The sequence below is a fragment of the Mustela nigripes genome, chromosome 2 (assembly GCF_022355385.1).
Source record: "Mustela nigripes isolate SB6536 chromosome 2, MUSNIG.SB6536, whole genome shotgun sequence".
NCBI lineage: Eukaryota > Metazoa > Chordata > Mammalia > Carnivora > Mustelidae > Mustela > Mustela nigripes.
In genome coordinates, this window is record NC_081558.1 from 102,199,152 (window position 1) to 102,226,505 (window position 27,354).

At 38.0% G+C, this 27,354-nt stretch overlaps 2 protein-coding genes and 1 pseudogene across 5 annotated transcripts in view; 1 reads left to right on the forward strand and 2 right to left on the reverse strand.

The window, feature by feature from the left end:
• Positions 1 to 221: 221 nt before the first annotated feature.
• Positions 222 to 5,321, reverse strand: CEP19 (centrosomal protein 19). 4 transcript variants are annotated; one of them, XM_059391210.1, is made up of 3 exons: positions 4,975 to 5,321; positions 2,202 to 2,342; positions 222 to 1,570 (listed from the first exon to the last, which is right to left on the reverse strand). In XM_059391210.1, the coding sequence occupies exons 1-3, from the start codon at positions 5,255 to 5,257 to the stop codon at positions 1,209 to 1,211; spliced, it is 786 nt and encodes a 261-aa protein (XP_059247193.1). In that variant the 5' UTR covers positions 5,258 to 5,321; the 3' UTR covers positions 222 to 1,208. The 4 variants fall into 4 exon arrangements, with proteins under 4 accessions (XP_059247193.1, XP_059247194.1, XP_059247195.1 ...); XM_059391211.1 differs by having other exon boundaries at positions 2,202 to 2,401; positions 4,975 to 5,064; XM_059391212.1 differs by having other exon boundaries at positions 2,202 to 2,398; positions 4,975 to 5,063.
• Positions 5,304 to 27,354, forward strand: part of PIGX (phosphatidylinositol glycan anchor biosynthesis class X) — a gene marked incomplete at its 5' end in the record, with an annotated part of 36,614 nt that continues 14,563 nt past the window's right edge. Inside the window, 3 exons of the mRNA XM_059388336.1 lie at positions 5,304 to 5,490; positions 8,802 to 8,865; positions 23,992 to 24,133. Coding sequence (XP_059244319.1) covers positions 5,304 to 5,490; positions 8,802 to 8,865; positions 23,992 to 24,133 — 393 coding nt within the window. The remainder of the gene's footprint in view (positions 5,491 to 8,801; positions 8,866 to 23,991; positions 24,134 to 27,354) is intronic.
• LOC132012543 (ras-related protein Rab-5A-like) lies at positions 17,911 to 19,831 on the reverse strand (annotated as a pseudogene).

Genomic DNA, 27,354 nt, shown 5'->3' on the forward strand with positions numbered 1-27,354 from the left:
AACCTAAGGTCAACTTTTAAAATGTATCATCTACATCTGTACAATGAAATACTGTGTAGATATAGGAGATCTCTGATTCTGAAATTTTTTTCCTACCTTTGGCAAATATACATATGATGCCTGACCATCTTAAGCCCCTGATGATACCACTATAAGAGTGACCCCTTTCATGGGGCTTTTACTGGTAAAGACAGTGGAGATGAATAGGTGGAAAGAGTGAATAATTTTTACAGCTTTATTTAATGAGTATTAATCTCCTTGCAGAAAACATGGAATATCTGCCAATTAAACAACATTCTAATGAGAAGAAAGTTGTATCTGTACACATTTAACCTGGTTCAACAAAGATCTTCTCTTTGTAGATCTAAACACATGAATAGGCCTAAACTGGCAATGCCTATTTATTCATTATGGCTAGATTTCCCATTTTACAAACAAACCACTTCAGTTATGGGAAGACCTTCAGGATTTCAGAGTATCTTTAGTACAGGTTTCCTGATCCTGGAGTGGCAGAATTCCCCTACTGTCTATCAGATGACACCCCTTGCAGCTGCAGGGCATTCTGTAGGGCTGGTCTCCTACTCCACAGTCCAATTCATATAAAAACATAATGCATACAGGGTAATCCCCTGGTAACAATAAATACCCTCCAATCTTACCAAACTATAATTTGCTTACTGTTCCTCAAATAAAATGTTCTAGTCCCCATCTCTTTACCACTACCCTCCCCAAAGCCCCTTTTTTCTCCCAGCTTCTCTCATCTGGGACCTTATAAACTTCTATCCAAACACTACCATTTCGGGGACCAGACAAAGTCCCATCTCTCTACTGAAGGACTCAGTCTTCCCTGACTATTCTAACCCTATCATCATCTAGGCTCTGACCCCCTTTAACTTTTATCAAGCATCTGGCTCTAATCTTTTTGTTGCCTAATTCTGTTAATTAGCTTTTCACAAGTTTCTGAGTTATCTTCCAATTAGATTGTGAGCTCCTTAAAGGCAGATTCCTATATTCTGGTTTTTGTATATTCCTCATGAATCTACACAGTAGATACATGTCCTGGTTTTGAAAAGTAACATGGTCAATCCAAACTTGACCCAACACGTACATTTAGTGTTCTTTAAAGATTTTTCTAGAACCATGTTTATACATCCTTTGTATAAACATGCAGTTTCTGCTAGCTCAATTAATTCTTTGAGTTTTTGGTATCAGAACTCGTCAGCTGACTCTGTGTCCCAGCCGCAAGACTGCAACTGTTCATCCTGTGGGAATTCAACTTCAATGTCATAAACGAAATCTGGATCATCCTTCTTCTTCTGATTTTTCTCAAAAAGTTCATCCATGATGCTCTTTCTCTTAGCAAGTTCCTTATCATCTAGTTTGTTCAGGTCTTCCTCAGGATCAATTGTTGTTTCCCGTTGAATTTGTTCCATTGTTTCTGCCAAACTCTGCCCCAACAAGTAACCTCGTAAAAAAATGAATAACTTCTCTAGCTGCCTCAGGGACACTTGTTCCAGGTAACTCTTGTGTCGCGGATTATTCTTTAATTGTTCAGCAGCTCTGTTGCAATCTAGGAGAGAAAAGCAAAATTATATACCACACACAACAGACACATCGCAAACTACTGAAAACATTATCTGCTGTGAGAGCCAAGTAGCTAAGTGACTGCTTCAGAATGAATAATTTTGCAGAACTATTATTCTTTTATATCGAGCTTTGAGTGTGGTGGGGGGAAGAGTGATGCATTTTTTATTTTCTTAACTTAAAAATCACTTTAAGGAGATGTCAAACACTTGCAACTGGAGAAAACACCTAAGGTGAAAAGGATTTATTACAGTTTCAGGTATTAGTACTGGTACCAAGAAAATATCAAGACTAAGAAAATATCAAGAAAATATCAAGACAAATACAAAACACATTTGGAGGGAGAGAAGGGAGTCAGTATTATTGAAGAATGCAATCTCATTTAACCCATATCACAATTCTGAAAGGATGGGATTATCAATATCCATTTACAGATCAGGAGACTGAAGCTCACTGACAATTTAGCTGGGGTTTACCTACCTACCCTGATAGTCATGATTTGAACCAGAGGCTGTCTAACTCTGAAGGCCATGGTGCTCTATTACAAGACTGAAATCATTCTTAGTAAGTGATTTAGAGAATATTTAAGATAGGAAGCAAGATAAAACATGAGGTACCTGAAAACTTTGAAAAGTTTCGGACTGGCATGATGCGTTGGCGACGTTTTCCCTTCGTTTCATTCTCATAGATTAAGATAATAGCTGGAGGCTGGAACCTAATTCCACATTTCTTGGCAGTGCACATCATTCTCACATGCACTTCAGGGCAAATCAGAGGAAATCTGATGAAAATATGTTAGTCACATAATGACTTCCTGCTAAAGGGGAAAAAAATATAAGTGTTGAATAAATCACACTCCCCAGTACCCCTTCTCCCCAACAGATCTGGCTCTAGTCCAGTTCTAGAGATGCATGCTCAGCCCATCAACTTCAATACTTTGAGAGCTGCCCTGAACATTCAGTATAGCCCTGGGGTTATCCTTAGTTGTTGGATCCCTGGTTCAATGAGGCGTGTAGGTTTGTTCACACATGAGCCTGGAAGTGCAGTTGTCTGGACCTCTTAGTGTACTGCATTCTTAACCAAAGATTGTACATGAACCCGAGTCAGGCCAAGAATCAACTTACAGGATCTTTTTATTTATCAATTAAACAAGTACGTACAAGCACCCTCTATGGCAAGATACTATGATTTTTTTAACCTTAAACATTAAGTCCTGAGAGGTTTATCAGACTGGGTCTGTCTCCTCTGTACTTTCCCATTTTACTCACCAATTTTTCTATGATTACTTATTGAATCACTTATCTTCCCTTCCATTGTATATGCTGCATGAGGGCAGGGAATATATCCACTGTTCACCAGAATATCCCAGCAAAATACCATACATACTTGTTTAATTTAATATACTAAGGGCACCTGGGGGGCTCAGTCAATTGACCTTGGTTTCCGCTCAGGTCATGATCTCAGAGATCCACACTGCCCTCTGCACTCAGCGGGGAGCCTGCTTTTCTCCCTTTCCCTCTGCTCCTCCCCTCGCTCACTCGCGCACACACAAGCTTTCTCTCAAATAAATAAATACAATCATTTAAAAAATTTAATTTAATCTACTAATATAAGACACAGCCTCTGTATATCCTTTAAGTGTTTCTAGTCTACAGGTCTGATAAAAAAAATGCAGACCCGGTACAGATTCAACCTCTACATATACAAGTCAATAAAGTTTACATCGTTTTTATTTCAACTTATTTGTCTCTCTGTTTTCTCAGTTACAAGAAACACAGCTATTTTGCAGTTAATACTTTCTATTTCCTCTTGTTGGTGCCCAGTGCCAAAATACGCTTAATTATAGCGACTGCTTTGGGTAGGACTTTGATATTCTCAGGAAGATTTGCAAATGTCAAGGAACCTAAAGGTAAAGGAGTATAGAGTGATGATACCTTCATAAACTTGATTTTTCTAGAGAATCACCATAGGAACACAGTACATTGGAGAAGACTGGAAGTAGGGTGGGGGAGGTGGAGGAGGAAGAAACATATATATAATGATTACCTTTGATTTGTTTTTTTCTACATATACTTTTTTTTAGTATAGTAGGTTTTACATTATACATCTATTTCCTGCCTTGTTAATGTAATAACTTACGTGATTCTGTCCTTCGATGCTTTACTAAAACACACATTTCTATGACTGTCAAGTGTTTTGTCTTATGGATATACCATCACCTATACTTTTCACTTCTTATTGTTGAACATCAGAATTTTTACTCTTAAGAAATTAATCATAAAGAACTGCCATTTCAAATTACTGTGCTCTGATCTGACACAAACGATCCCACCGCTCCCCCTTCTTCAAATAATACTCCCAGTTCATGTCATTAAAATCTGGTCTGTTAGTAAGCTTTCTAAGAGATCCTATTGAGCACAATATAAATTCCACACACTCAAGCAAATGGCTGTACTCATGACTGATGTATGCAACTGATAACAATGGTTTTTCTTTTTAAAATTTCTTTTAAAATTTCTTTTTAAAATTTAACTTTTGGGGCACGTGGGGGGCTCAGATGGTTGAGCGTCAGCCTTTGATCCCAGGTACTGGGATTGAGTCTTGCATTGGGCTTCCTGCTCAGCGGGGAGCCTGCTTCTCCGACTCTGCGCCTCTCTCTCTTTCTCTCATAAATAAATAAATAAATGATCTTAAAATTTTTTTTTTAACTTTCATTTGTACTAATATGTTTATATTCGGTTAAAAATGTAAAATAATTCTGAGGATTATAACAAAAAAACTGTTGTCCCCTGCCCTTCCTCTCTTCATAGTCAACCAGCTTCAATTCTTTTAAGTGTTTCTTCCAAAATTTATCTCCATATTTCTTAATATCATGCTTATACTGCTATTTTCACTTTCCGATGGTACATTCTGACATCTTTCCTCTTGCAAACACCTGTCCTAGCTCCAGTCTGCATCCAGGCCTACTTACTGATTCACTTTAATTCAAGAAGACAGACCACACATTTACCTAACTCCTCCCCATAGGCATTAATACTTTTCTCCCCAGGAATCAGTGACCACCATAATTTTACTAAACATCCCCCACAGCACCTAAAACTGTACGGATTTTGCCAACAGAGAGACGATCCTCTCCCAAACTCATGTCCCCGCTACGGCACGGCTGACTTTCTTATCCTTAGAGAAATAGAGAAAGTGGATCTTCTGCGGCTGGGAAGAGCTTAAAACCGCCGTGAGGGGCTTGTTTCCCCCCAACCGCAATGCACAGAGAACTTAACTCGACTTTGAGGCCGGGCGGAGCCTGGCGCTGCAGGAAGAGGCGACAGCCATAGCCCCGCAGACGTGACTGTGGGGTGAATTCCCCCGCAGGAGGGCCGAATCCGCAAGTACCTGGAAGTGGAGGTGGAGACAGGGAGCTCCCCGACACCGCTCGCAGGACTGCTCCAGAGCTCGGGTCTGGATGGGGGTCCAGGGAGTTGTTCCCACAGCAACAGCCCAGGCGTACGTCACGGCGCGTGCGCCGCTCTTTGCCCCGCCCCCTGACCCGACGGCGAGGGGCGGGGTGACAGGGGAGCAAAGACGGAGGTGAGGTTGCCGCCTCCCGCAACGCCGGAAGTTTCGGGGGGACCAGGGCTGCGGGGACCGGGGTAACCGCAGGACCGCAGGCGCGCATCGTTGTCTTCCGTGCCGGTCACTGACTCCGTGGCAGCACGCTCTAGGAGCGGCATAAGGCGTGCTCGGGCTCCTCAGTCCGCAGTTCGTCCCCGCGCGCTCTGGGGAGCGCGTTCTCCAGCGTCCTGGCTGTCACGGCCGTGGTCGTCCAGGCGGTGGCCTGGCTGCACCTCTGGGAGGCGGCTGGACTCACCACACCCGCCACGGCCTTCACTGCCACCCCCACCGACGCTGGTAAACGAGGGACGGGGTTGGGGGACCGGCGGGTGGGGGGCAGTCCAGACTCCTAGGTCCTCCAAGGTGTGCCTCTCGTCGCGCGAACCTAGAACCTGCTGGGTCACCTGGAGGAGGTTAAGAATGGAGGTCACGTGCTTCCCACCTTTCCCACCCGCCTAGCCACTGCTCCGAGGCGTCTCTTGGGTCTCTGGAGAGTAGGGCTTTGTCGTTCAGAGGTAGTTACTGGCCGTACTATTACTAAAATATCGGGAAGGCAGTACAGCCGTCAAGTGTCTTGGGATGCATGAAGCTTGGGACCCCTGAGAGGATCAGCAAGGCCACAGTGCCCTATGGGGTGTGAGAATCCCAGTCCAGAATGGAGAGACTGACGGGGTGAGGGCGTAGGAAGGGGTGAACAACTAGTTTTATTTAACAAAAAAAGTTTTTGTAATAGACTGGATTGGGCTGGGGCTTTTCTTCTAACTACAGGCTGGGCAAGTGAGTTGATTTCATTTCTTTGGGTCTGACTCGGAGGGCCGAAGTGCTGTGCTAGGCGCTGTAGATCCAGCGCTGAGCTAAATATGGCCCCAACCCTCGCAAAACTTGCAGAGTAGTGGGGAAGTGCCGTAGTAATTACAATAAGGAAAGTAGTACAAATTAGGTTAAGTTTCTCCACCTGTAAAGTGAGAATATTAGACTAGGGTCAATCACTGATTTGTGTCTTCACATTCTAGGTTTCCAGATTTACTTGAAGTATTATGAAGCCAAAATGAATTTTTAAACAGCTGGACTTTTTTTTTTTTTAAGATTTTATTTATTTATTCGACAGAGAGATCACAAGTAGGCAGAGAGAGGTAGGAGGAAGCAGGCTCCCCGCCGAGCAGAGAGCCCAACACGGGACTTGATCCCAGGACCCCGAGACCACGACCCGAGCCGAAGGCAGCGGCCTAACCCACTGAGCCATCCAGGTGCTCTGGACTTGGTGATTTCTAAAGGCTCTTCCAGCCCTGGTTTTTTATCATTAAAAAGAGGTCAATTTCCAGAGCCTGTTCCGGCCGCTGTAATCAAATAAAGTAATATTTAAGAGGAAAAGTTTAAAAAAAAAGGGGGGGGGAGGAAAAATCTTGACGGTCAATTCAGATGCAGCAAATTTATTTTGAAAATGATATTTTTGCTTGGGACACCCGTGTGGCTCATTCATTAAGCATCTGCCTTTGGCTCAGGTCGTGATCTCAGGGTCCTGGAGTGGAGCCGCACATTGGGCTCTCTGCTCCGAGGAGCCTGCCCCTCTGTCTAGCTCTGTCTCTGTCTGTCAAATAAGAAAATGCATAAATAAAAACCTAAAAAAAAAAAAAAAGAAAGAAAGAAAAAGGAGGCCTGCCTCTTTCTCTAGCTGTGTCTCTATCAAATAAATAAATAAAAATCTTAAAAAAAAAAAAAGAAAATGGTATTTTTGCTTTAAAAAATTATGAATTATCTATTTGCTATACTGTTTGTGAATTAACCTTTCTACCATCCTGAGATGAAAGGGGTTTAGTATTCTCCAGTATACATCCCAACAGAATTTAAGCCTATTAATCTGATTTTTTTTCTAATTTAAGTTCTAGATAGATATAAATCCTGACTCTCCACCTCTATTAAAATTAAACATAGTGAAACATCTGGATTTGTAAAAAAGATACCCAAAGGTATTTTTAGGGAATGATTATATATGGTCTCTGAAGCAAATAAGGGTTTTTTTTAGACAGCTAGGAAAGTGGAAATATCTTAAGCTTTAAATCTCTAGGAGATCTTGCTTCTAATCAGTAACTTACTTAGTGGTATGTCCTGGAGCCAGTGAGAACTGTTTGTTAATCAGTTTCTTCCCATGTGCAAATGGCAGTAATTTCGCCTATTTTGCTGGGCTGTGAAAGTTAAAATATGTGAAAGCCCCAAGTAGAGGATTTGTCATGGATATCATTTAATAAATATTATTTTTCCTTTCCTTGTAAATTTTGGTGTTCTCATATCTTTTTGTGTGTGTGTCTTTTCAGGAATGAATCTAATAGACTTAGCAATACATAATAGTGTATGGGTTTTTTTGTGTTTGGGGTTTTTTTGTTTTTTTGTTTTTTTAAGATTTTATTTATTTGTCAGAGAGAGTGCTCACTTCGGCAGCACATATACTAAAATATTTGTCAGAGAGAGAGAGAGCACAAGCAGGCAAAGTGCAGGCAGAGGCAGAGAGAGAAGCAGGTTCCTCGCTGAGCAAGGAGCCCGATGTGGGACTTGATCCCAGGACCCTGGGATGAAGCAGAAGGCAGTGGCTTAACCTACTGAGCTACCCAGTCATCCCTTTTGTGTTTGTTTTAATGTTAGTGCACTTCCAGCTTTTCAAAATGGATTAATGTTCCATATAGCAGGGTACCCAGAACAGTTGATGGTCATTAGTAATGGAATTATTTATTTATTTATTTATTTATTTATTTATTTGGAGTTGGGAGAAAATCTTAAGCAGGCTCAACACCCAGCACAGGGCATGTCTCAGGGCTGATCTCACAACCTGATCAGATCATGACTTGAGCTGAAATCAAGAACTGGACGTTTGACTGAGCCACCCAGGTGCCCCTGAATTTTTAATTTTATGATGCTGACCTTGAATAATAGTTTTAACATCTGAATTCTGCATAGTGTCATTACAGTGAGATTTTAGATTATTCTAAGTTTAAAAGGAACCCTTTGGATCTTTGAAAACCCTCAAGTTTTTGTTTCTCTGTTTTAAACCTTCCCAACATCTCCACAAGGTGTAAGTGTACCATTTTCTCAGTTTTACAGGTATGGACGATAGAATACAAAAGTTGGCAGTATGTATCTAAAATACGGTTTCAGTGCACCAGGATTAAAACTGAGATTTCCTGGCTCTTTAGCCAGTCTGTTCCTTTTGGTGTCCTGGGATCATCTGAAAAAACAGTATTAATGACACACACTTATACAGAGCTTTTACTATCTGGTAAGCCCTGTTCTAAGGGCTTCTACATGTATAAAAATACTCATGACAAATAGCAGAGAAATAAACTATCTTGTCCAAAGTCACATAGCTTTGAGGGACAGACTGGGGTTATAATTAGGCAGTATTACTCCAAGGTCAATGTTCTAAATGCCTCTGCTATATTAGAAGTAGCTTTTTAGATAGCTCAAATTCTTTAAGTCTTAAAAGCTTTTCTTTTGTTTATAGGTTGGTTAGATTTTCCAGGCAAGTAAAGCCTATTCAAGCAATTATTTTCTAATTATTTAAATGTTCTTTCAACTGAGCGCTTATTTTATTTTAAGAAATCTTCTGATTCTTATAGGCATAAGGGCTACTTGTTCAGAAATTATTTTGAGGCAAGAAGTTTTGAAAGATGGTTTCCACAGGTAAGTTGCCCACTGACGTTCACTAATGTCAAAATACTGTTTCATATAATTTAGAGCAAAAAATCAATAGCTGCAAAATGGATAAACCGAAAATCTCTTGCTTTCTTACAAATTTTATAAGTGACAGATTTATCATATGTGGTTCAGAGTTTGAAATAATGATTAAAATAACAGTAGAGGAGCACCTGGGTGGCTCCATTAGGTTAAGCATCTGCCACGGCTCAGGTCATGATCTCCAGGTCCTGGGATGACTCCCCCTGTGTCGGCCCCCTACTCAGCCAGGAGTCTGCTTCTCCCTCTGCCTGCCACTCTCCCTGCTTGCGAGCACACTCTCTCCCTCTGTCAAATAAATAGTCAAAATAAATACATAAATAAAATAACAGTAGAGAAGAGGAGAAAAATGTTTATTATTTATCATGCATGTATGGGTTTTTTTAGGATTTTATTTATTTTTGTGAATGAGAGAGCACACATGAGCATGAGTGGGGGAGGGTGGAGGGGTAGAGGGAGAATCAAACTCCCACCTGAGCAGAGAGCCTGACATGGGACTGGATCCCAGGACCCCAGGATCATGACCTGAGCTGGAGGCAGGCACCTAACTGACTGAGCCACCCAAATCCTCGTATGTGTATTATGTGTATATATATGTAACATACATACAGCCAGATTCACTTAATCTTCACAGTGGTTGTGAAATAGATGATATTTTCTTCCTTTTCACTTCATCTTAGCCAGGAGGCCAAGAAGTGATTCCCTTTTTTCCTTTTCAGATGAGAGAAGTAGGGTTCAGAGAATTTAAATAATTTAGTAGAAGTTAGGGGGGTAAGGTTCTAACTCAAATTTATGACTGTCATACTCCAAAGCCATGCCCTCATGTACTAAGATATTATATCACCCTAAATCACTGTTTCTGATTTATAGGAATTGGTTCCAAATGACCATGCTGTTTCCAAAATAGAAATTATTCTTGGGCAACCCTCTCAGGTCCCCTTTCTATTTAGGAGCTTTGTACTCTTTATCTTTCAGTAAACTTTACTATCACTCAATAAGCCTTGCTTTGTAGCCCCTTAAAAAAGATTCTCAAAAATGAATATTTGACCAGTATTGAAGATACTTAAAAGACTAATAGGGATGCCTGGGGTGGCTCAGTCAGTCAGGTGTCTGCCTTCGTCTCGGGTCATGATTTCAGGGTCCTGGAAATGAGTCCCACGTGGGGCTCCTTGCTTGCCAGGGAGCCTATCTCTCCCTCTGTCTGCCTCTCCCCTCCTTATGAGCTTGCTTTCTCTCTCTCTAGTAAATAAATAAAATAGTTTATTTTTTTTTCAAAGATTTTATTTATTTGTCAGAGAGAGAGAGAGAGTGCGCACAAGCAGGCAGAGTGGCAGGCAGAGGCAGAGGCAGAGAGAGAAGCAGGCTCCCTGCAAAGCAAGGAGCCCAATGTAGGACCCGATCCCAGGATCCTGAGATCGTGACCTGAGCCAAAGGCAGTGGCTTAACCCACTGAGCCATTCAGGCATCCCAATAAAATATTAAATTAAAAAACAAAAAAAAGAAGACTAGTAAAAAGTTGTAGAAACTGTTCTGTAAGAAAACTTCCCAAACTTTAAAGCTTTCAAGGTAATTAATTTGAAATAGTTCTGATACATGATTTACAAAATTTGATACGTTTATTTTTTTTTAAATCATTGCATTTTATAAGCCACCTTAAACTGAGACATCTCACTCTCCACCCTCTTCAAAGTCAGCCTATGTGTGAATGGCTAGGAGATACAGTAGAAAAAACTTGGGATTTCGTTTTGTTTTGTTTTTTAACTCAGACAGACTTGGGCTCAGAGTGTAGCTCTTTTATTTAGTAACTATGTGGCTTTAGTCAAGTTACTTAAATCTTTGCCACCTTACCAGTAAAATTAGATAATGATAGTATTTCCTCATTAGGTTCACAAGGATTTAATCTAAGAATATATAGGAAGTCTTTTAATATAGTGCTTGTCATATAGTATAGGAAATGTTAGCTCTTATACAAACAATGAGATAGATGATCAAATTGGGCACTACAATTTCAGTAAAGAGGAGATGTGACTACACAGTAATAAAACTGATTTTGGGAGGGAAGTCACTTCTGAAAGGAATTTTTAACTGGGTTTCAGACAAATTTAAAGCAATGTCAGGGTAATTATGCCAAGGTTATAGCTTTTTTTTTTTTAATTAATTTGAGAGAGAGAGGGAGAATCACAAGCCAACTCCCCATTGAGCACCATTCCAGGACCCTGAGATTGTGACCTGAACCGATATCAGAGTCAGATGCCCAACCGACCGAACCACCCAGGTGTCCCATGCCAAGGTTATAACCTGTTTTTAGAGAAATTGGGATGTATTCTCAAGAGAAATGGGAAATACTAAGTAATGCAAATTTGGCAGTGCAATTATAAGTGACTCCAGTGAGGAAGAAAGAAGTGCCTGAAGAGGCCATTGTGACAGCAAAAGTAGCTGTCCAGTTAGAAGTACTGAAGATAAAAACCAGGATATAAAACCAAGGATGAAGAGTGACAGAACCCATAAGAATAAACTCAGAAACTAGAAATCTCAGAGTTACTGGAGACCCTCAGAAAATGCCAGTGAAAGGCTTTTCTGTTATGTTTAGAGCAGGTGTAATCTTGCTGCTGGGTAGAGAAGGAAACATTAACAGATTGTAGAAAGTAGAATTAGTTACCTTCTCTTATTTCTGTCTTCTTGGTCAAGAAGAATTACTTCCACTCTGGAGAAGGTCAAGCAAATACTGATAGGAGGAAACTGAAGTGCAGAATACATAAGGGAATTATATAAAAGGACCTTAGTATTTTAATTGAGTTTAGGGTCTCCCTTCTGTGATAATCTATAGTTTAGTGCAGTAGAAGAATTTACTTAAGTGATTGCTGAACTTCTGTTTGTAATCTTTGGATAATCTGGGAATTATTTGCTGTAGCTTCTGGTCTAGCCCAGATTGTTAAAAGGATGGTGTATAAACACAAAAGAGGAAACGGTAGTCTCTGGGAACTAGCATGAATTTATGACAAATTTATGTCCTTCGTACAGATCCATTAGGTAGATCAAAGAAATGCTGTAGATACAGTATATCTTACTTTCTGCAAAACTTGATGAAGTTTTACATGTTGTATTTGTGAACAAGATAAAGAATGTGAACTGAAAGCTAAAACAGTTGAATGACTTCATAAAGATCAATAAAGTTATCCAACATGTTCCGATTAATAGATTGACTGTCATCTTGGAGAGAGGTCCTGAATAGTCTCTGTCTTTTTAAATATATGTATTTTTTCTAATTATAAAATAGTACATGTTCATGAATAGATATCCATTATCTGGAAGAAAAGAGATTATAGGTATATCCTACTTTTATAGAGGCAGAGTGATACAGTGGCTAAGAATGTGGGCATTAGAGTAAAACTATTGGGGTTTGAATCCTGGCTCTTGGATAAGTTAGTTTCTGAGTGCTGTGGTTTTCTTTCTTTCTTTCTTTGAGGAGGGAAAGTATTTGAGAAGGAAAAATACTTGTTTCTTAAAATCCTTTTGGATTTAATTTAATTTAAATCCTTTTAGATTTAATTGATTTGCGTATCCTGCCCTTAGCTTTTACATCACTAGAAATTATATATTTGGATAAAAATAGAATATATAGAATATATATATTCATAGAATATACTATGAATATTATTCAGAATTCTTTCAATGAATATAAATTATTAGGAAAATAAAATTCTATATGTAAAATTACCTATTTGGAAGAATATAAGCAAAAAAAAAAAAAAAAAAACAATTCTTTTTCTGTATAGCTGCTCTTAATATTCAATTCTCGAAGTTGCTGCTGTGTTCTTGGAGCAATGAGTCCATAAAAATTTATTGATTATCTGAGAACCAAAACCTAATATCATACATTTATATAAAGTCTCAAAGAATTTCCCCATACTTTTTGAGTTAGAGGTAACAATTTTTCTATAAAAACGGTAACACGGGTGTTTTAACCCTGGTGCTTTAATTTTTTACAGGTAAAAGAGGAATTATTATAGTACTATTTCATAGTGATTTTTAAAAATATTTATTTATTTATTTTGGTGGGGAGGGGTATGGGAAAAGGGAAAAGAATCTCAAGCAGACTCTGTACTGAGTGTGGGGCCTGAGACTGTGAGATCATGACTTGAGCTGAAACCAAGAGTTGGTCTTGATCCACCCAGATGCCCTCATAGTGACTTTTTAAATCAACTTCATTGAGTTTTGACAATTCTGTATACCCATGTAACCACCACCCCAGTCAAAATATAGAGTATTTTCATCATTTCCCAAAATACCCATGCAGTGCTATTTGGAATTATTCTATCTCACCTATACCTAGACTCAGCAAACCAGTGATCTATTTTTTTTTTTTCACTATATAGATTTTCTAGAATTTTATGTAAATGAAACCCAGTGGTCTTTTTGATATCTGGGTTCTTTCACTGCATTATATCAGTGACATTTATCCATATTGTGCATGGCAGTAATTTTTTCCTTTTTGTTGCTGAGTAGTAAAATTTGTTTAGCCATTCACATTTTTATGGCATTGGGGCCATTTCTAATTTTGGGATAAGATAAATAAAACTATACTGAACATCTGTATACAAGACTTTGTGTGAACATGTTTTCATTTCTCTTGGGTTCCTGGATATATGGTAGGTGTATGTTGAATTTAAGAAACCACCAAACTGTTTTCCAAAGTGGTTATACTGTTTTACATTCTTACAAGCAGTGTATGAGAATTCTGTCCCTGCCACATCATTACCAACACTTGGTATTGTCAGTCTTTTTAATTTCAGAGATTCTGGTGGGTGTGTAGTGGTAACTCATTGTAGTTTTAATGGGTTATTTCCCTGATGATGGTGTTGACCATCTTTCCATGTGCTTTTTGGGGTCTGGTTTATCTTCCTTTGTGCAGCATCTGCTTAAATCTTGCCCATTTTTATTTTATTTAATTAAAAATTTTTAAAGGATTTTGTATATTTCATAGAGAGAGAGAGCATAAGCAGGGAGAGTAGTAGGCAGAGGGAGAGGGGGAAGCAGGCTCCCTGCTCAGCAGGGAACCTGATGTGGGGCTCAATCCCAGGACTTTGGGTTCATGACCTAAGATGAAGGCAGATGCCCAACCATGTGATCACCCCCCCCAGGTGCCCCAAATCTTGTCAAAAGCTTTTTCTATATCTATTCTAAGAGAATCTTGATTTTTTTACTTTATTTTGTCAGTATGGTACAATACATATGTTGATAATTCCAGTAAATCTATCACCTGGTCATGATGCATTATCTTTTTGAAATATTACTGGGTTTAATTTGTTAGTATCTTGTTAAGGATTTTTACTTCTCAGTTCATGAGGGATATTGGTCTGTACTTCTCTTTTGTTGTGATGGCTTACTTGGGTTTTGGTGTCAGGCCAATTCTAGCCTTGTAAAAAAATTGGGAAATACTTCCTTCTCTATTCTCTGATGGTGTAGCACCAATATTATTTTTTAAAATATACAATAGAATTCAACAATAAAAAGGCCTGAGGTCTTTTATATGGAAGGCTTTAAATTTTTTTAAATTACAAATGGAAGATACAGAGCTATTCAGATACTCTATTTTTTCTTTTGTCAGTTTTGGTCATTTTTTTCTTTCTAAGAATTTAGCTATTTTATTTAAGTTGTTTAATTTATTGGGATAATTGGAATAAAATTACTCAAATATTCTCTTATTGTGCTCTTCATAGGTAGAGGTATTGTATAGTAATGTTCCTTTTATTCCTTTTTTTAAAATAATTTTTTATTTTATTTAAAAATTTTTCTGTTTTTGGGGCACCTGGGTGGCTCAGTGGTTTGGGCTGCTGCCTTCGGCTCGGGTAATGATCTCAGGGTCCTGGGATCGAGCCCCGCATCGGGCTCTCCGCTCCGCAGGAAGCCTGCTTCCCTCTTTCTCTCTCTCTCTCTCTGCCTGCCTCTCTGCCTACTTGTGATCTCTGTCTGTCAAATAAATAAATAAAATCTTTAAAAAAAATTTTTTTTTCTGTTTTTAAAGATTTTATTTACTTGAGAGAGAGAGACCACATGAGTGGTGGAGCGGGGGAGATGTTGGAGAGAGGGAGAGGGAGAAGCAGACTCCTTGCTAAGCAGGGAGCCAGGTGTGAGGCTCGATCCCAGGACACTGAGATCATAACATGATCCAAACGCAGATGCCTGACTGAACCGAGGCACCCCCCAAATTTTTTTTAAGTAGGCTCCATACCCAGCATGGAGTCCAACATAGGACTTGAACTCAAGACCTGAAATGAGATTAAGAGTCAGTCACTTAACTAACCAAGCCACCCATACAACACCCCCCAACTCTTTTATTCCTAGTATTGATAGTCTGTGCTTTTTCTCTTTCATGATCAATACAGAGATTCATCAATGTTACTGACCTTTGGAAAGAAGACGTTTCGTTGTTTATTTGTCTACTTTCTGTTTCATTGATTTCTGTTCTTTATTATTTCTTTCCCTTTTGCTTTGATTTTAATTTCTTCTTCCTTCTTAGCTTTTTAAGATGGCAGCTTAGGTCGTTGATTTTAGATCTTTTTCCCCTAATATAAGTGTCTTTGCATTTATGTCAATAAGTTTCTTTCTGCACAGGGCTGTAGGTCTATTCTATAAATTTTGACATTTATTTTCATTTCCATCTAGTTCAGTATATTTTTAATTTCCTTTTTGACACCTTAGTTATTTAGACATACATTGTTTGATTTTAAGGTTTTGGGAGATTTTCCTGAAATTTTTTACTGCCCTTTTTTTTTCTTTTTGTATTATTTTATTCCACCCTGGGCATCTCAATATCAAACTAAATACTGGTGAACTGTTTTCCTTACTAATTCTGAATTGCTGTAGATGTATAAATTCTGCTAACTGTTCAGCACTTTAATAGATGAAATCATTTCTGACACATAGTGGAAATACCTAAAACAATTAGTGCAGTATATCAAATGGATCAAAATAACATGAATTTGTTAAAACAAGGCTGCAAGATTACCAATATATTGCAACATTCATGTGACAGATTACAGGTATCCTGTTTATGGTGGTTCTGGCCATATAGGAATAATTGAAACCCTTCCTTTCAAAGGAGGAGAGAGGAAATAATTAGCTGTTTTAGTAACTGTACAGTTCATAAACTTTTAAACAACTCTTAGTATTACAGAAAAGTAGTAAACATATATGGAAGCTTCAGTGTAGTACCCTACTTACAATACAGTTGAAGATTGAATTTAAAATAAGTTTAAATGTACATATTGTTAGTGCATTGACTTTATTGTGTCCAAAGGAAACAAAAGCCCCCTTTTAGCCCCTAAACAAAATCAAACTCAGTAAGTAAACAGAGTCACATCTGGTTTGCTTCATTTTTATTGCAGAGGTCACATGTTTGCAGGAATTGCTATTCATTAAGATGCATTTATCATGGGGTGCCTGGGTGGCTTAGTCTGTTAAAGGTCAGACTCTTGATTTCAGCTCAGTCATGTTCTCAGGGTTGTGGGATCAAGTCCCACATCAAGCTCATGCTGGGTGTGGGCCTGTTTGAGATTCTACCTTTCCCTCTTCCTCTGCCCCTCCCCAACAAAGATGCATTTTACAGTTTCATATTCCTAAAGCTAACTATGGTTGCATTTGATTTTTTTTAAAAATATTTAATTTACTTATTTGACAGACAAAGATCACAAGTAGGCAGGGAGGCAGGCTCCAAGCTGGGCAGGGAGCCTGATGTGAGGCTCAATCCCAGGACCCTGGGATCATGACCTGAGCCAAAGGCAGAGGCTTTAACCCACTGAGCCACCTGGGTGCCCCACATTTGATTTTTTAAAGTCTATTTTATTTTATTTATTTATTTAAAAGATTTTATTTATTTATTTATTAGAGAGAGAGAAAGATTGAAAAAATGAGTGTTAAGAGAGGTAGAGGGAGAAGCAGACTCCAGGAGGAGCAAGGAGCCCCACACGAGACTCCATCCCAGGACTCTGGGATCATAACCTGAGTCAAAGGCAGATGCCTAAGTAATAGCCACCCAGGCACCCTTACCTTAAAGGCTATTTTTAAAATAACAGAACTAGTTATAGTTTAGATGCCACTAATACTCATTCTTTAGCTTGAAGATATGGGACTCTCTTTTTTTAAAAAGATTGTTTGTTTATTTATTTATTTATTTATTTGTCAGAAAGGGCGAGTGTGAGCGCACAAGCAGGGGCAGCAGCAGGCCAAAGGAGAAGTGGGCTCCCCGCTGAAGAAGGAGTCCAATGTGGACTCGCTTCTAGGACCCCAGGATTATGACCTGAGCCAAAGACAGTTGCTTAACCGACTGAGCTACCCAGAACATCCACTGGGACAGTTTTCTTGTGGTTAATTTGTTTTGTTTTATGATTTTATATTTTTTTTTTTTGAAGATTTTATTTAAGAGAGAGAGTGGAAGAGAGCACAAGTGGGGAGGAGAGGGAGAAGCAGAGAGGAAAGAGAGAAGCAGGCTCCCTGCTGAACAGGGAACCCCATGTGGGGCTCAGTCCCAGGACCCTGAGATCATGACCTGAGCCCCAAGGCAGCTGCTTAATCAACTGAGCCACCCAGGTGTCCCTTAAGATTGTATTCCTAAGTATTCTCTACATCCGTGGGGTTCAAGATCAAGAGTTGCATGCTCCGTGGACTGAGCCAGCCAGCTGACCCTGTTAATTTCTTAAGAAGTGGAATATATGCTTTAAAGGTAGATACTAGGAGAAATTACTGTTTGTCTGAGTTACTGTGGCAAACTATAAGCATCCTTAGAACCTCCTTTTTAAAAAAAAATCTTTTTGCAAAGTCTAAATCAGTAAGTTTAAAGTCTGATTTGTTAGATCTCTGGTGATGAGAAGTGATTTCCCCTAACCTTTCAGTAAAGCAAGTAGACACACAGCTCTCATTTTCTTGTATTGCTGAAACAGGCAGAGGGACACATACATATTATTAAAAATTAAGTTTGAAACATTTAAAATAATTCTGTATTAGAAACTTGACTCTGGGACACCTGGGTGGCTCAGTTGTTAGGTAGCTGCCTTCGGCTTGGGTCATGATCCCAGAGTCCTGGGATCAAGCCCCACATTGGGCTCCATTCTTGGCGGAAGGCCTGCTTCTCCCTCTCCCACTCCCCCTGCCTGTGTTCCCTCTCTCACTGTGTCTCTGTTGCAAATAAATAAATAAAATTTTAAAAAAGAAAGAAAGAAACTTGACTCTGGGTCCCTGGGTGGCTTTGTCCTTTTGGGTCCCCCTCACCCCCACTCTTTCTCTTTGTCTCTCAAATAGATAAAATCTTAAAAAAAAAAAAAAAAAAAAGACCATCATAAGCCTCGTTTTGGAAGTTAGACTGGACTGGACTGGTTAGGTGCATCATTTCACTGCTGTTTACATTTAGGAAGCAGAAGAATAGTCCAGCTAGCTCAAATTGGAGGTTTAATTACACTGTCCCCTGGTTGGCTGTGTGGGTTCAGTAAGTTCTGCTACTCTTCTTGGGCAGAATTTGCTCCTAGATTCTGTGGTTCATTATTTGGCAGCTTTTTAGCCATAACTGTAAATATTTCATTCACATACATTGAGGTTTTAGCTGATGTCTCCATGAATAATAAACTTATCATCTTCATAGGGCTGTGCTTCCTGTGAATCTATAGCCCTTTTATTCTAGGTCAGCTTTATTTCCTGGTAAAGCTATGACAGTGTTAGGACTTGTTTTCCTTTGAGGTTTTTTTAACCCAGTGTTTTGCTCTTGCAAGGGACTCCTCATTGGAGCTCTTATATTCAACTATGGCTTCCTGTGCTCCTCTGTAGTACATGGGTGCTAGGCTGTAGTGTCATTCTTGACCACTGTATCTCCTATTTCAGACTTCACAGTTACATTATCATGGTAGACGGCTTGGGTTAAAAAGCAGCCACAATGGTACCGTCTTGAAATTCATGAAACAAAGAACTAGGCTTCATTAGCCAACGGCAGACTCTCCCAGAAGTACTAGTTTCAACTGGTGTATTTTATTTATAATATTTGGCCTGTTGGGTCTTGTTGCTTCTCAGCCATGTCCAGATTTGAAAGAAGTCCCTAATTTCAATCTCCTAAATGGATTTTCAGGTTGTGAGGTATCTTTTTTTCTTTTTTTCTGAAGGTAAGAAACCTGAGATGACACAAGCAGCTGTGAAGTCAAAGCTTCCTGGCAGCAGATCCCAGGCATAGCCAAAGGAGGAGACTGAGCCTCAGGCTGTGGCTTTGGTGAAGGCTGTGTCTCCTCCTCCTTTTGGTTTCTAACTTAATTCCATGTCGTTAGAGACTATATGCAATATAATTTCAGTCGTTTGATACTTCTGGATACTTATTTTATTGCCCAGCATATTGTTATATATATGGCCCGTGTAATGCGCTTTTGTTTGGTAGAACATTTATATATATCAATTAGATAAACTTGATTGAAAGCTGTTCATGCCTTCTATATCCCTCCTGCATTTGTACTTCGTCTGTCCATTATTGAGAGAGGGGTATTAAAATCTCTGGCTCTAATTGCAGATTTATCTATTTATCCTTGAAGTTCTCCCAGTTTTTGCTGTGAAGTAAAATACGTGAATATTTTGAAGCAGTGTTTTTAGGTGTGTGCAGCACATTTAGGATGGTTATATCTTCTTGATGAATTGATCCTTTTATCTTGGTGTAATGTCCCTTTTTATCCCTGTCGGTATTCCTTGTTCTGAAGTCTCCATTTTTTTTGCATTTTTTATATTAATGTGCCCACTCCATTTTTTATTATTAATGAGTATCTTGTACATAGCATGTAATTGTTTCTATTTAACCAGTCTGTCAATCTCTACATTCTAATTAGAGTGATTAGACCATTTACTTTTAATATAAATATTAATTTGGTTGGTTTGGTTTAAATCTACCCATCTTGCCACTTTTTTCCTATTTGCTTTTCTTTTTTTTTTTTTCTTTCTTTTTCTTTTTTAGAGAGGGTGAGAGAGGAGGAGAAGGGGTAGAAGGATAGAGAGAGAGGGTCTCAAGCAGGCCCCTAACCCAGCATGGAGCCTGACTTGGGGCTTGATCCCACAACCTGGAGATCATGACCTGAGCCAAAATCAGGAGTCGGCTCAACCGACTGTTTGCTTTTCTATTTGTCCTCATTAATCTTTTCTCTCTTTTCTTGCCTTATTTTAGATACATTGAATATTCTTTAAGCATTCCACTTTATCTCCATTTTGGCTTATTAACGGTACTTCTTTTTTTAATTGGTTGCTTCAGGGTTTACAGTGTGCAATTTTAACTTATCATAGTCTACCTTCCAATATTATTCCATACTATGAATAATGTATAAATCTTAGAATACTTTCTTTTCTCCTCCCTTTTATGCTTTTGTTGCCATACATGTATCAACTTTATGTTTTACTAATAATCCCCTCTACTGTTATTTTTGTTTTGAATAGTCATATATTTCTTCATTACTATTTAATTGCGGTAGAGCACCCACCCATCACATAAAACCTACATCACTTAAAATTTTTTAAGGGGCGCCTGGGTGGCTCAGTGGGTTAAAGCCTCTGCCTTCAGCTCAGGTCATGATCCCAGGGTCCTGGGATTGAGCCCCGTATCGGGCTCTCTGCTCAACAGGGAACCTGCTTCCTCCTCTCTCTCTCTGCCTGCCTCTGCCTACTTGTGATCTCTGTCAAATAAATAAATAAAATCTTTAAAAAAAAAATTTTTTTTTAATTTAAGTAGGCTTTACACTCAGCATGGGGCTTGAACTCATGACCCTGAGATCAAGAGTTACATGCTCTACCTGGGTGGCTCAGTGGGTTAAAGCCTCTGCGTTCAGCTCAGGTTATGATCTCAGGGTCCTGGGATCAATCCCCCCATTGGGCTCTCTGCTCAGCAGGGAGCCTGCTTCCTTCTCTCTCTGCCTGCCTCTCTGCCTACTTGTGATCTTTGTCTGTCAAATAAATAAAATCTTAAAAAAAAAAAAAATTACATGCTCTACTGATTGAGCCAATCATGCATCCCCTATCTTAACCATTTTTAATTGTACACTTGGCTGTCATTTAGGACATACACATTATTGTGTTACCATCACCACCATCCGCCCACAGAACTCTTTCATCTTGCAAGATTGGGACTTTACCTATTAATTTAAGCCCCCGATTCTCCCCTTTCACCAGCCCCTTTCTATTTCTGTGAATTTGACTATTCTCGATACCTTGTATAAGCAGAATCATACAGTATTTGTCACTGGCTTACTTCACTTAACATAATGTGTTCATCATCCATGTTAATTTTCTGTGGACTCATCATCCTGTTTTCCTTAGAGCTGTACCAGTTGACGTTTCCACCAAGAAATGAACAGAGTTCCAATTTTTCTATCAATCAAATTTTAAAGCAATTTAAAAATAAGTAAAAAAATTCTTATATTCACTCACATACTTAGCATTTGTTCTTCTTTCTTTTCTTTCCCTATTTTCATGTGATACCATTTTCTTTCTGCCTAAAGAATTTTTTGTAGTGACAAATTCTCTTAGTTCATATTTGTTTTAGCTTTTTTTTTTTTTTTCCTTTATTTTTGAAGCGTTCTCCTTTTGGATATATAATTCTATATTGATAGCCTTTTCTCATTTAATAGTTTAAACACTTTGTCCTATTGTCCTCTGGTTTGTTCTTTGTTATTCTCCATAATGCTGCTTTTTCCTCTGATGGCTTTTAAGATTTTTTCTTTCTAGTGACTAGTTGATAATATGTCTTGGTGTGGTTTTCTCTTTCTTTCTTTCCTTCCTTCCTTCCTTCAAGATTTTGTTCATTCCACGGACAGAGATCGCAAGTAGGCAGAGAGGCAGGCAGGGGTGGGGGAAGCAGGCTCCCTGCTCAGCAGAGAGCCTGATGCGGGGCTTGATCTCAGGACCCTGAGATCATGACCTGAAGGGAAGTCAGAGGCTTTAACCCACTGAGCCATCCAGGTGCCCCTTGGTGTGGTTTTCTTTATGTTTATCCTGCTTGGGATTTGTTGAATTTCTTGGATTTATGGGCTTATAATTTTCATGAAATTCAGAAAATTTTCAGCCATTATGTCTTAAAATATTTTAATATTTTATATATAATACTTAATATTATATATTAAATATATGTATATTATATATGTATGTTTATGTGTGTATAGAATGTGTATTATATATAATATATAAATATCTCATATATAAAATCTTATATATATAAAATAATATATAAATATATAATTTATATTTTTATGTTTATAAATTATAAATGTATAAGTATATACATTTATATTTATAATTTATAAATATATACATATATTATATTTCTAATTCATTTATTAATATATAAATATGTGTATGTCTATTTTTAGACTATTTTTTCTATTGATTGTTGTCTGTTTATATAAATATATAGGTATAAAATCTCTTTCTCTCATGGTGTTCGTGTTTTTTCTTTAAACTTTGAATGTGTTGGGCATATTTCAGAGGACTTTTAACATCCTTTGCTAATTCTGTCACTTCTGTCATTTCTATGTCTGTTTCTATTGAACAGTTTCTTTCTTGGTTATTGGTCGCATTTCCCTTCTTTTTTGCATCTTCAGTGACTTTTTTTTGAAAATGATTTTATTTATCTATTTTTTTAAGAGTTTATTTATTTGAGAGAGAGAGAAAGAGAGAGAGCCAGAAAGAGCCCTTCACAAGTGAAGGGGAGGGGCAGAGGCAGAAGCAGACTCCCTACTAAGCAGGTAACCTGACTTAGGGCTCAATCTCAGGACCTTAGGGCTCAATCATCATGACCTGAGCCGAAGGCAGACGCTTAAGTGACTGACCCACCCAGGTGCCCTATATATTTATTTTAGAGAGAAAGAGAGTGTGCTTGTGGTGAGGAAGAGAAAAAAGATTCCAAGCAGACTCTGTGCTGAGCATGGAACTCAGCTTAGGGCTCAGTCTCACAACTCCAAGATCATGATCCAAGCCAAAACCAGGAGTTGGACGCCCAACTGACTGAGCCACCCAGGCACCCCATAAGTTTAGTGAGTTTTGATGGGATACTGAACACTGTGAATGTTGTAGATACGAGCATTTTTTAGTGTGTTTGTCTTTTTTTTTCTGTTAGCAGTTAAGTTACTTGTTTATCAGCTTGATTACGTTAACCTTTTTTTGTATAGGTCTAAAGTTAAAGTGGCCTTTACTACAAGGCTAATTTAAGAGTCTGAGCTAGCCGGGCACCTACTACAAGGCTAATTTAGCCACTAAGGCCTTACCCTATTGGTGTCTCTACCAAAGGCTGTGATCTCTATACTTTGGTTGATTGGAATGCAAATTTCTCCCAACTGTGTGAAATTTTCTAATTTCTCATATTCAGTTCCCTGGTCATTCTTTGCACCATCTTTTGGAATTACACTTTGCTTTTGCTTTTCTTACTATTCAACAAAAAAATCAAGGGGAGTTCAACTCAGATTTATAGAACTCTTTCTGCATAGTTCCCTCCTCTCTGGAATTTAGCACCTTGCCTTCCAGCCACTTTAGTTTCTCTTAACCTCTGTCTCTGTTTTATAATTTAAGCAAAACCACCATGTTGTGCTTTGGATTTCCTTCCTTGCATTTGGTCCCAAATGTGCCTTCAGAAAGAAAGCTGGGACAATTATACATTTAGGTCTATAATCTGTTTCAAATTAATACTTGTATATGGTATGAGACTGAGGTCAAGGTTCATTTTTTTCTACATAGGTATTTGTTTCAGTACCATTTGGTGAAAAGACTCTCTTCTCCCCCATCAAATCATGTTGGCACCTTTATTGCCATATAAATATGTGTGTGTCTATTTTTAGACTATTTCTTTCTGTTGATTGTTGTCTGTTTTCATACTAATACTATACTGTGGCTCTTGACAGAAGTTTATGAAAGATATAATTGAGTGATTCTGACATGAAATTCTTACTTGACTTTATAATGTTTTGAGAATAGATTTTGAGTTTGAAATACAGTGTGTCCACTAATTTGAATGTAATGTTGTGCTGTCTCATTTACAACTGAATGAAGAGATATATTTTAAACATGCTTCTCTTACAGAGACCTTTTAATAAAAGTGAAATTTGGAGAAAGCATTGAGGACTTGCAGACCTGCCGACTCTTAATTAAACAGTACATCCCGACAGGACTTTTTGTGGATCCATATGAGTTGGCTTCATTAAGAGAGAGAAACATAACAGAGGTATAACTATTAGAGGATTTTTTTTTGGAGAGATTATTTTAGGAATGCTGTCATTTGGATTAAGGAAAAACAATAGACAAGACAACATTGTACTTTTTATTCATTTTGTTAAAGTGCATAAAGTAACCTTTTTTTTTTAGGTAGTATGGGAGTATTATTTTAAAAATGAGTGATAATGTGTCAAACTTGTCAGTAATAAGCCAACTGAACTGAGCTAGTCAAAATGGTTTTTGTTAGAATTGTTCCTAGTTTCATAACTAAGAAAATTATATATATATATCTTTGAGAAGGTTAATGATTATAAATACTGCTTCAGCAGCATTTGACAGTATTGTTTGAGTGACTTATACATCAACACCTGTATAATTTGGATGTGGGAGGAAAGGAAGCTGATATTTATTGGATATCTGTATGTCAGATATCATCTTCTCTTTTTTTTTAAGGAAGCAATAGATAAAGATTATGTCCCAAACCCATGCGTAGATCCATTTTTGTGTGTGTGTGTGATTTATGTTTTTTATTATTTTTATTAACGTATAATGTAGTATTTGCCCCTGGGGGTATAGGTCTGTGAATCGTCAGTTTTACACACTTCACAGCACTCACCATGTCACATACCCTCCCCAATGTCCATAACCCAACTACCCTCTTCATACCCCCCTCCCCCAGATCAGTCTTTATAACAACCCCAGAAGTATTATTTCTCCATTTTATAGATAAGGAACCTGAGGCACAAAGAGGCCAGGTAAATTATCCAGGATCACACAGGTAAATGGAAGAGCCAAGAGGTATATCCAGGGTTGTCTAATTATCAAGTTGTTCCTTTTTCCAGAAATGAATTTTATTCCTTAATTAATGGGTTCTCTTTTGGTAAGAATCACTTGGGGCCACTTTTTGTGCAGATTATGTCTTCCTGGGAAAGCTTAATTCAGTAGGTCTAGATTGGACCCAAAAATCTGTTTTAACAACTCAGATAATTCCTATTAAGAAATTATGGCAAACAACATCTTCATTCTTAAGATTATAATCTATATGTGAATATAAAAGAGGCAAAATAGATATACTTGGAGTCATTTATGATGATAGTTTATAATTGTGGTCTAGGCCAATTTCTTCACCTATTTTAATTACTTGTTTATCAAGTAATTATTTAATTATTTAAATTTTTTTGAATAGGTGATTATATTCTCATCATTCAAAATTTAGGAGATATAAAAAGGTGTACAATGATAAGCGTCCACCTATCTTGACCCCCATTCACCAAGTTTCTTCCTATGTTCTGTTTTTTTTGCAGACATATTACAGTTTAAATAAACATGTTCAATTATATGGCGGTCTCAGTACATTTGCACATGTAGAAAAACCTCATTACTTTTTCCCTCATTCCTTTCCTTCACTGAGTCATGAATTCTGAATGAGGCTTTAAAATTTTAAATAATTGGTTTCAGATTTAAATGTGGTTCTTGGCTTATAGGGACATGGATTGGAATCATATTTAAACCTACTTAATAAAATTGCCTACAACGTTTTAAGAAAATGGAATTTTTTTGTTTTTTTTTTGCATAGGAGTACCCAAAAAGAGATCACATGCCCACCGTCTTGGGATGAGATTGGGGTATGTGCAGATTAATTGTAACTAGAAAACTGGGCAGGCAGAGGATGCCACTCTGGATTGATTGACAAGCTTTTCTTTATCTTAATTTTCTGTTTCCTAATTTTCTAATCCCTAATTATAAGCCCTCTAAGTGAATTTACTTTTTCATTTCAAATAGATGTCTCATTTGTGACACATAGATAATTAGAAGCTGATTTCCTGATATAGGAGATGCTATTTCTTTATGCCTAGCTGAGTTGAGACTGTGGCCCAATCCTTTGTGTAGAGAAACTTTGTCTCAAGAAGTATTGAGGAGTATAACTGGATAGAAGGAAATTTATATTTAGGGAATGATTTATACTTATGTATTTAGATTGAGATCTTAACTATTTCATGAGATAAAATTTGTGACTGCAGCACATAGAACAATGGGTTCAAATTAAATGAGTTATGGTGGCAATAAAATGTTTTGTAAGGAGTTTGTGATGGTTTGTGAGCAATTTGAAAATAAATACAGGCCTTAAACAGAGTCATAATGAATAAAGCACTTCAAATGAATCTCACCTCATTTTTAGGTAGGGCTATTTGATATATTTAATAAAAACCTCTCACGTTCTTTGAAAAAGGCATAATATTAGATTGAAGCATATGAAACTGCTGTTCTATAGGTCAAAATGGAAATGCTGTGCTTTTGAAATCATAAATTTTACTCAATCAAAGTATGTAATAATAGGACTTAATGCCCTCACCAAGTTGGAGGACAGGGACCAGATTTACTCTCCCACTTGAAATAACCAAGAAATAGACAAATTATAGAAATAATGGGACTGATCGTTGAATACCAAGCAGTGAGGACAGTGATGTCTGAAATTAATGGAAAATAAATAAGATGAGCTCTATGACTGTCCCAGCTTATCTCTTATTGCCTGAAGAGTTTTCGAGCTCTAGCATAGGGAGCAAGAACCCAAGCAGAGCCTAGTGGACTGCTTGAGTTTAGGAAATGAACATGAAATCCTGGGAAGACAAAGGTCACCAGAATTGACAAGGCAGTATAGAGAGAGCTGCACAGAGACAACTCCAGAGATCCATAAAAGGTTCCCTTCAAGTTCATAGTCGAGTACTGATTAGTGCATTTTTGTAAGGAAACTACTTGCTTCTGGGAAAAGACCTTATGAAAAAATTAGAGGTTACAATGTCAGACACTCACATAGGGCCAGTGGTAGTGTTTGTTCTCAGCAACCATGCTAGGAAAAGCCTCATAATTCATTGGGCATTCAGTAGAGTAAGCAGAAGAACTTTTACTCAGTAGTGGGGAATATTTAGCCCCCATGGCAGTTCTGTTTAACAAATCTTAAAAGCATGACCTTTAAAAGGTCAAACTGTTTATAAGTAAGTTTACTGCATACAAACAAAGCTCAAGAATTCTTATAGGAATACAGCACCCAACAATATCAAAATCACAGTGTCTTGATTCTAATAAAAATTTTGATGCAATGATGGGGAGAAATGTGGCCTGTAATGAGGAGATAAATGAATCAATCAAAACCAATCCAGAACTGACCCAGATGTTAGAATTGGGCTATGAAAACAGTTACAATAACTGTATTCCATATGTTCAAAAAATTAA

Excerpts from the sequence above, each read along its gene's own strand:
- CEP19 (XM_059391210.1), bottom strand. The coding sequence starts at position 5,257 with ATGCGCGCCTGCGGTCCTGCGGTTACCCCGGTCCCCGCAGCCCTGGTC. Across the intron at positions 2,343-4,974 it reads GTCTCCACCTCCACTTCCAG|TGCATGTGAGAATGATGTGC; the intron begins GTACTTGCGGAT and ends TTTGCCCTGAAG. Across the intron at positions 1,571-2,201 it reads AAACTTTTCAAAGTTTTCAG|ATTGCAACAGAGCTGCTGAA; the intron begins GTACCTCATGTT and ends TTTCTCTCCTAG.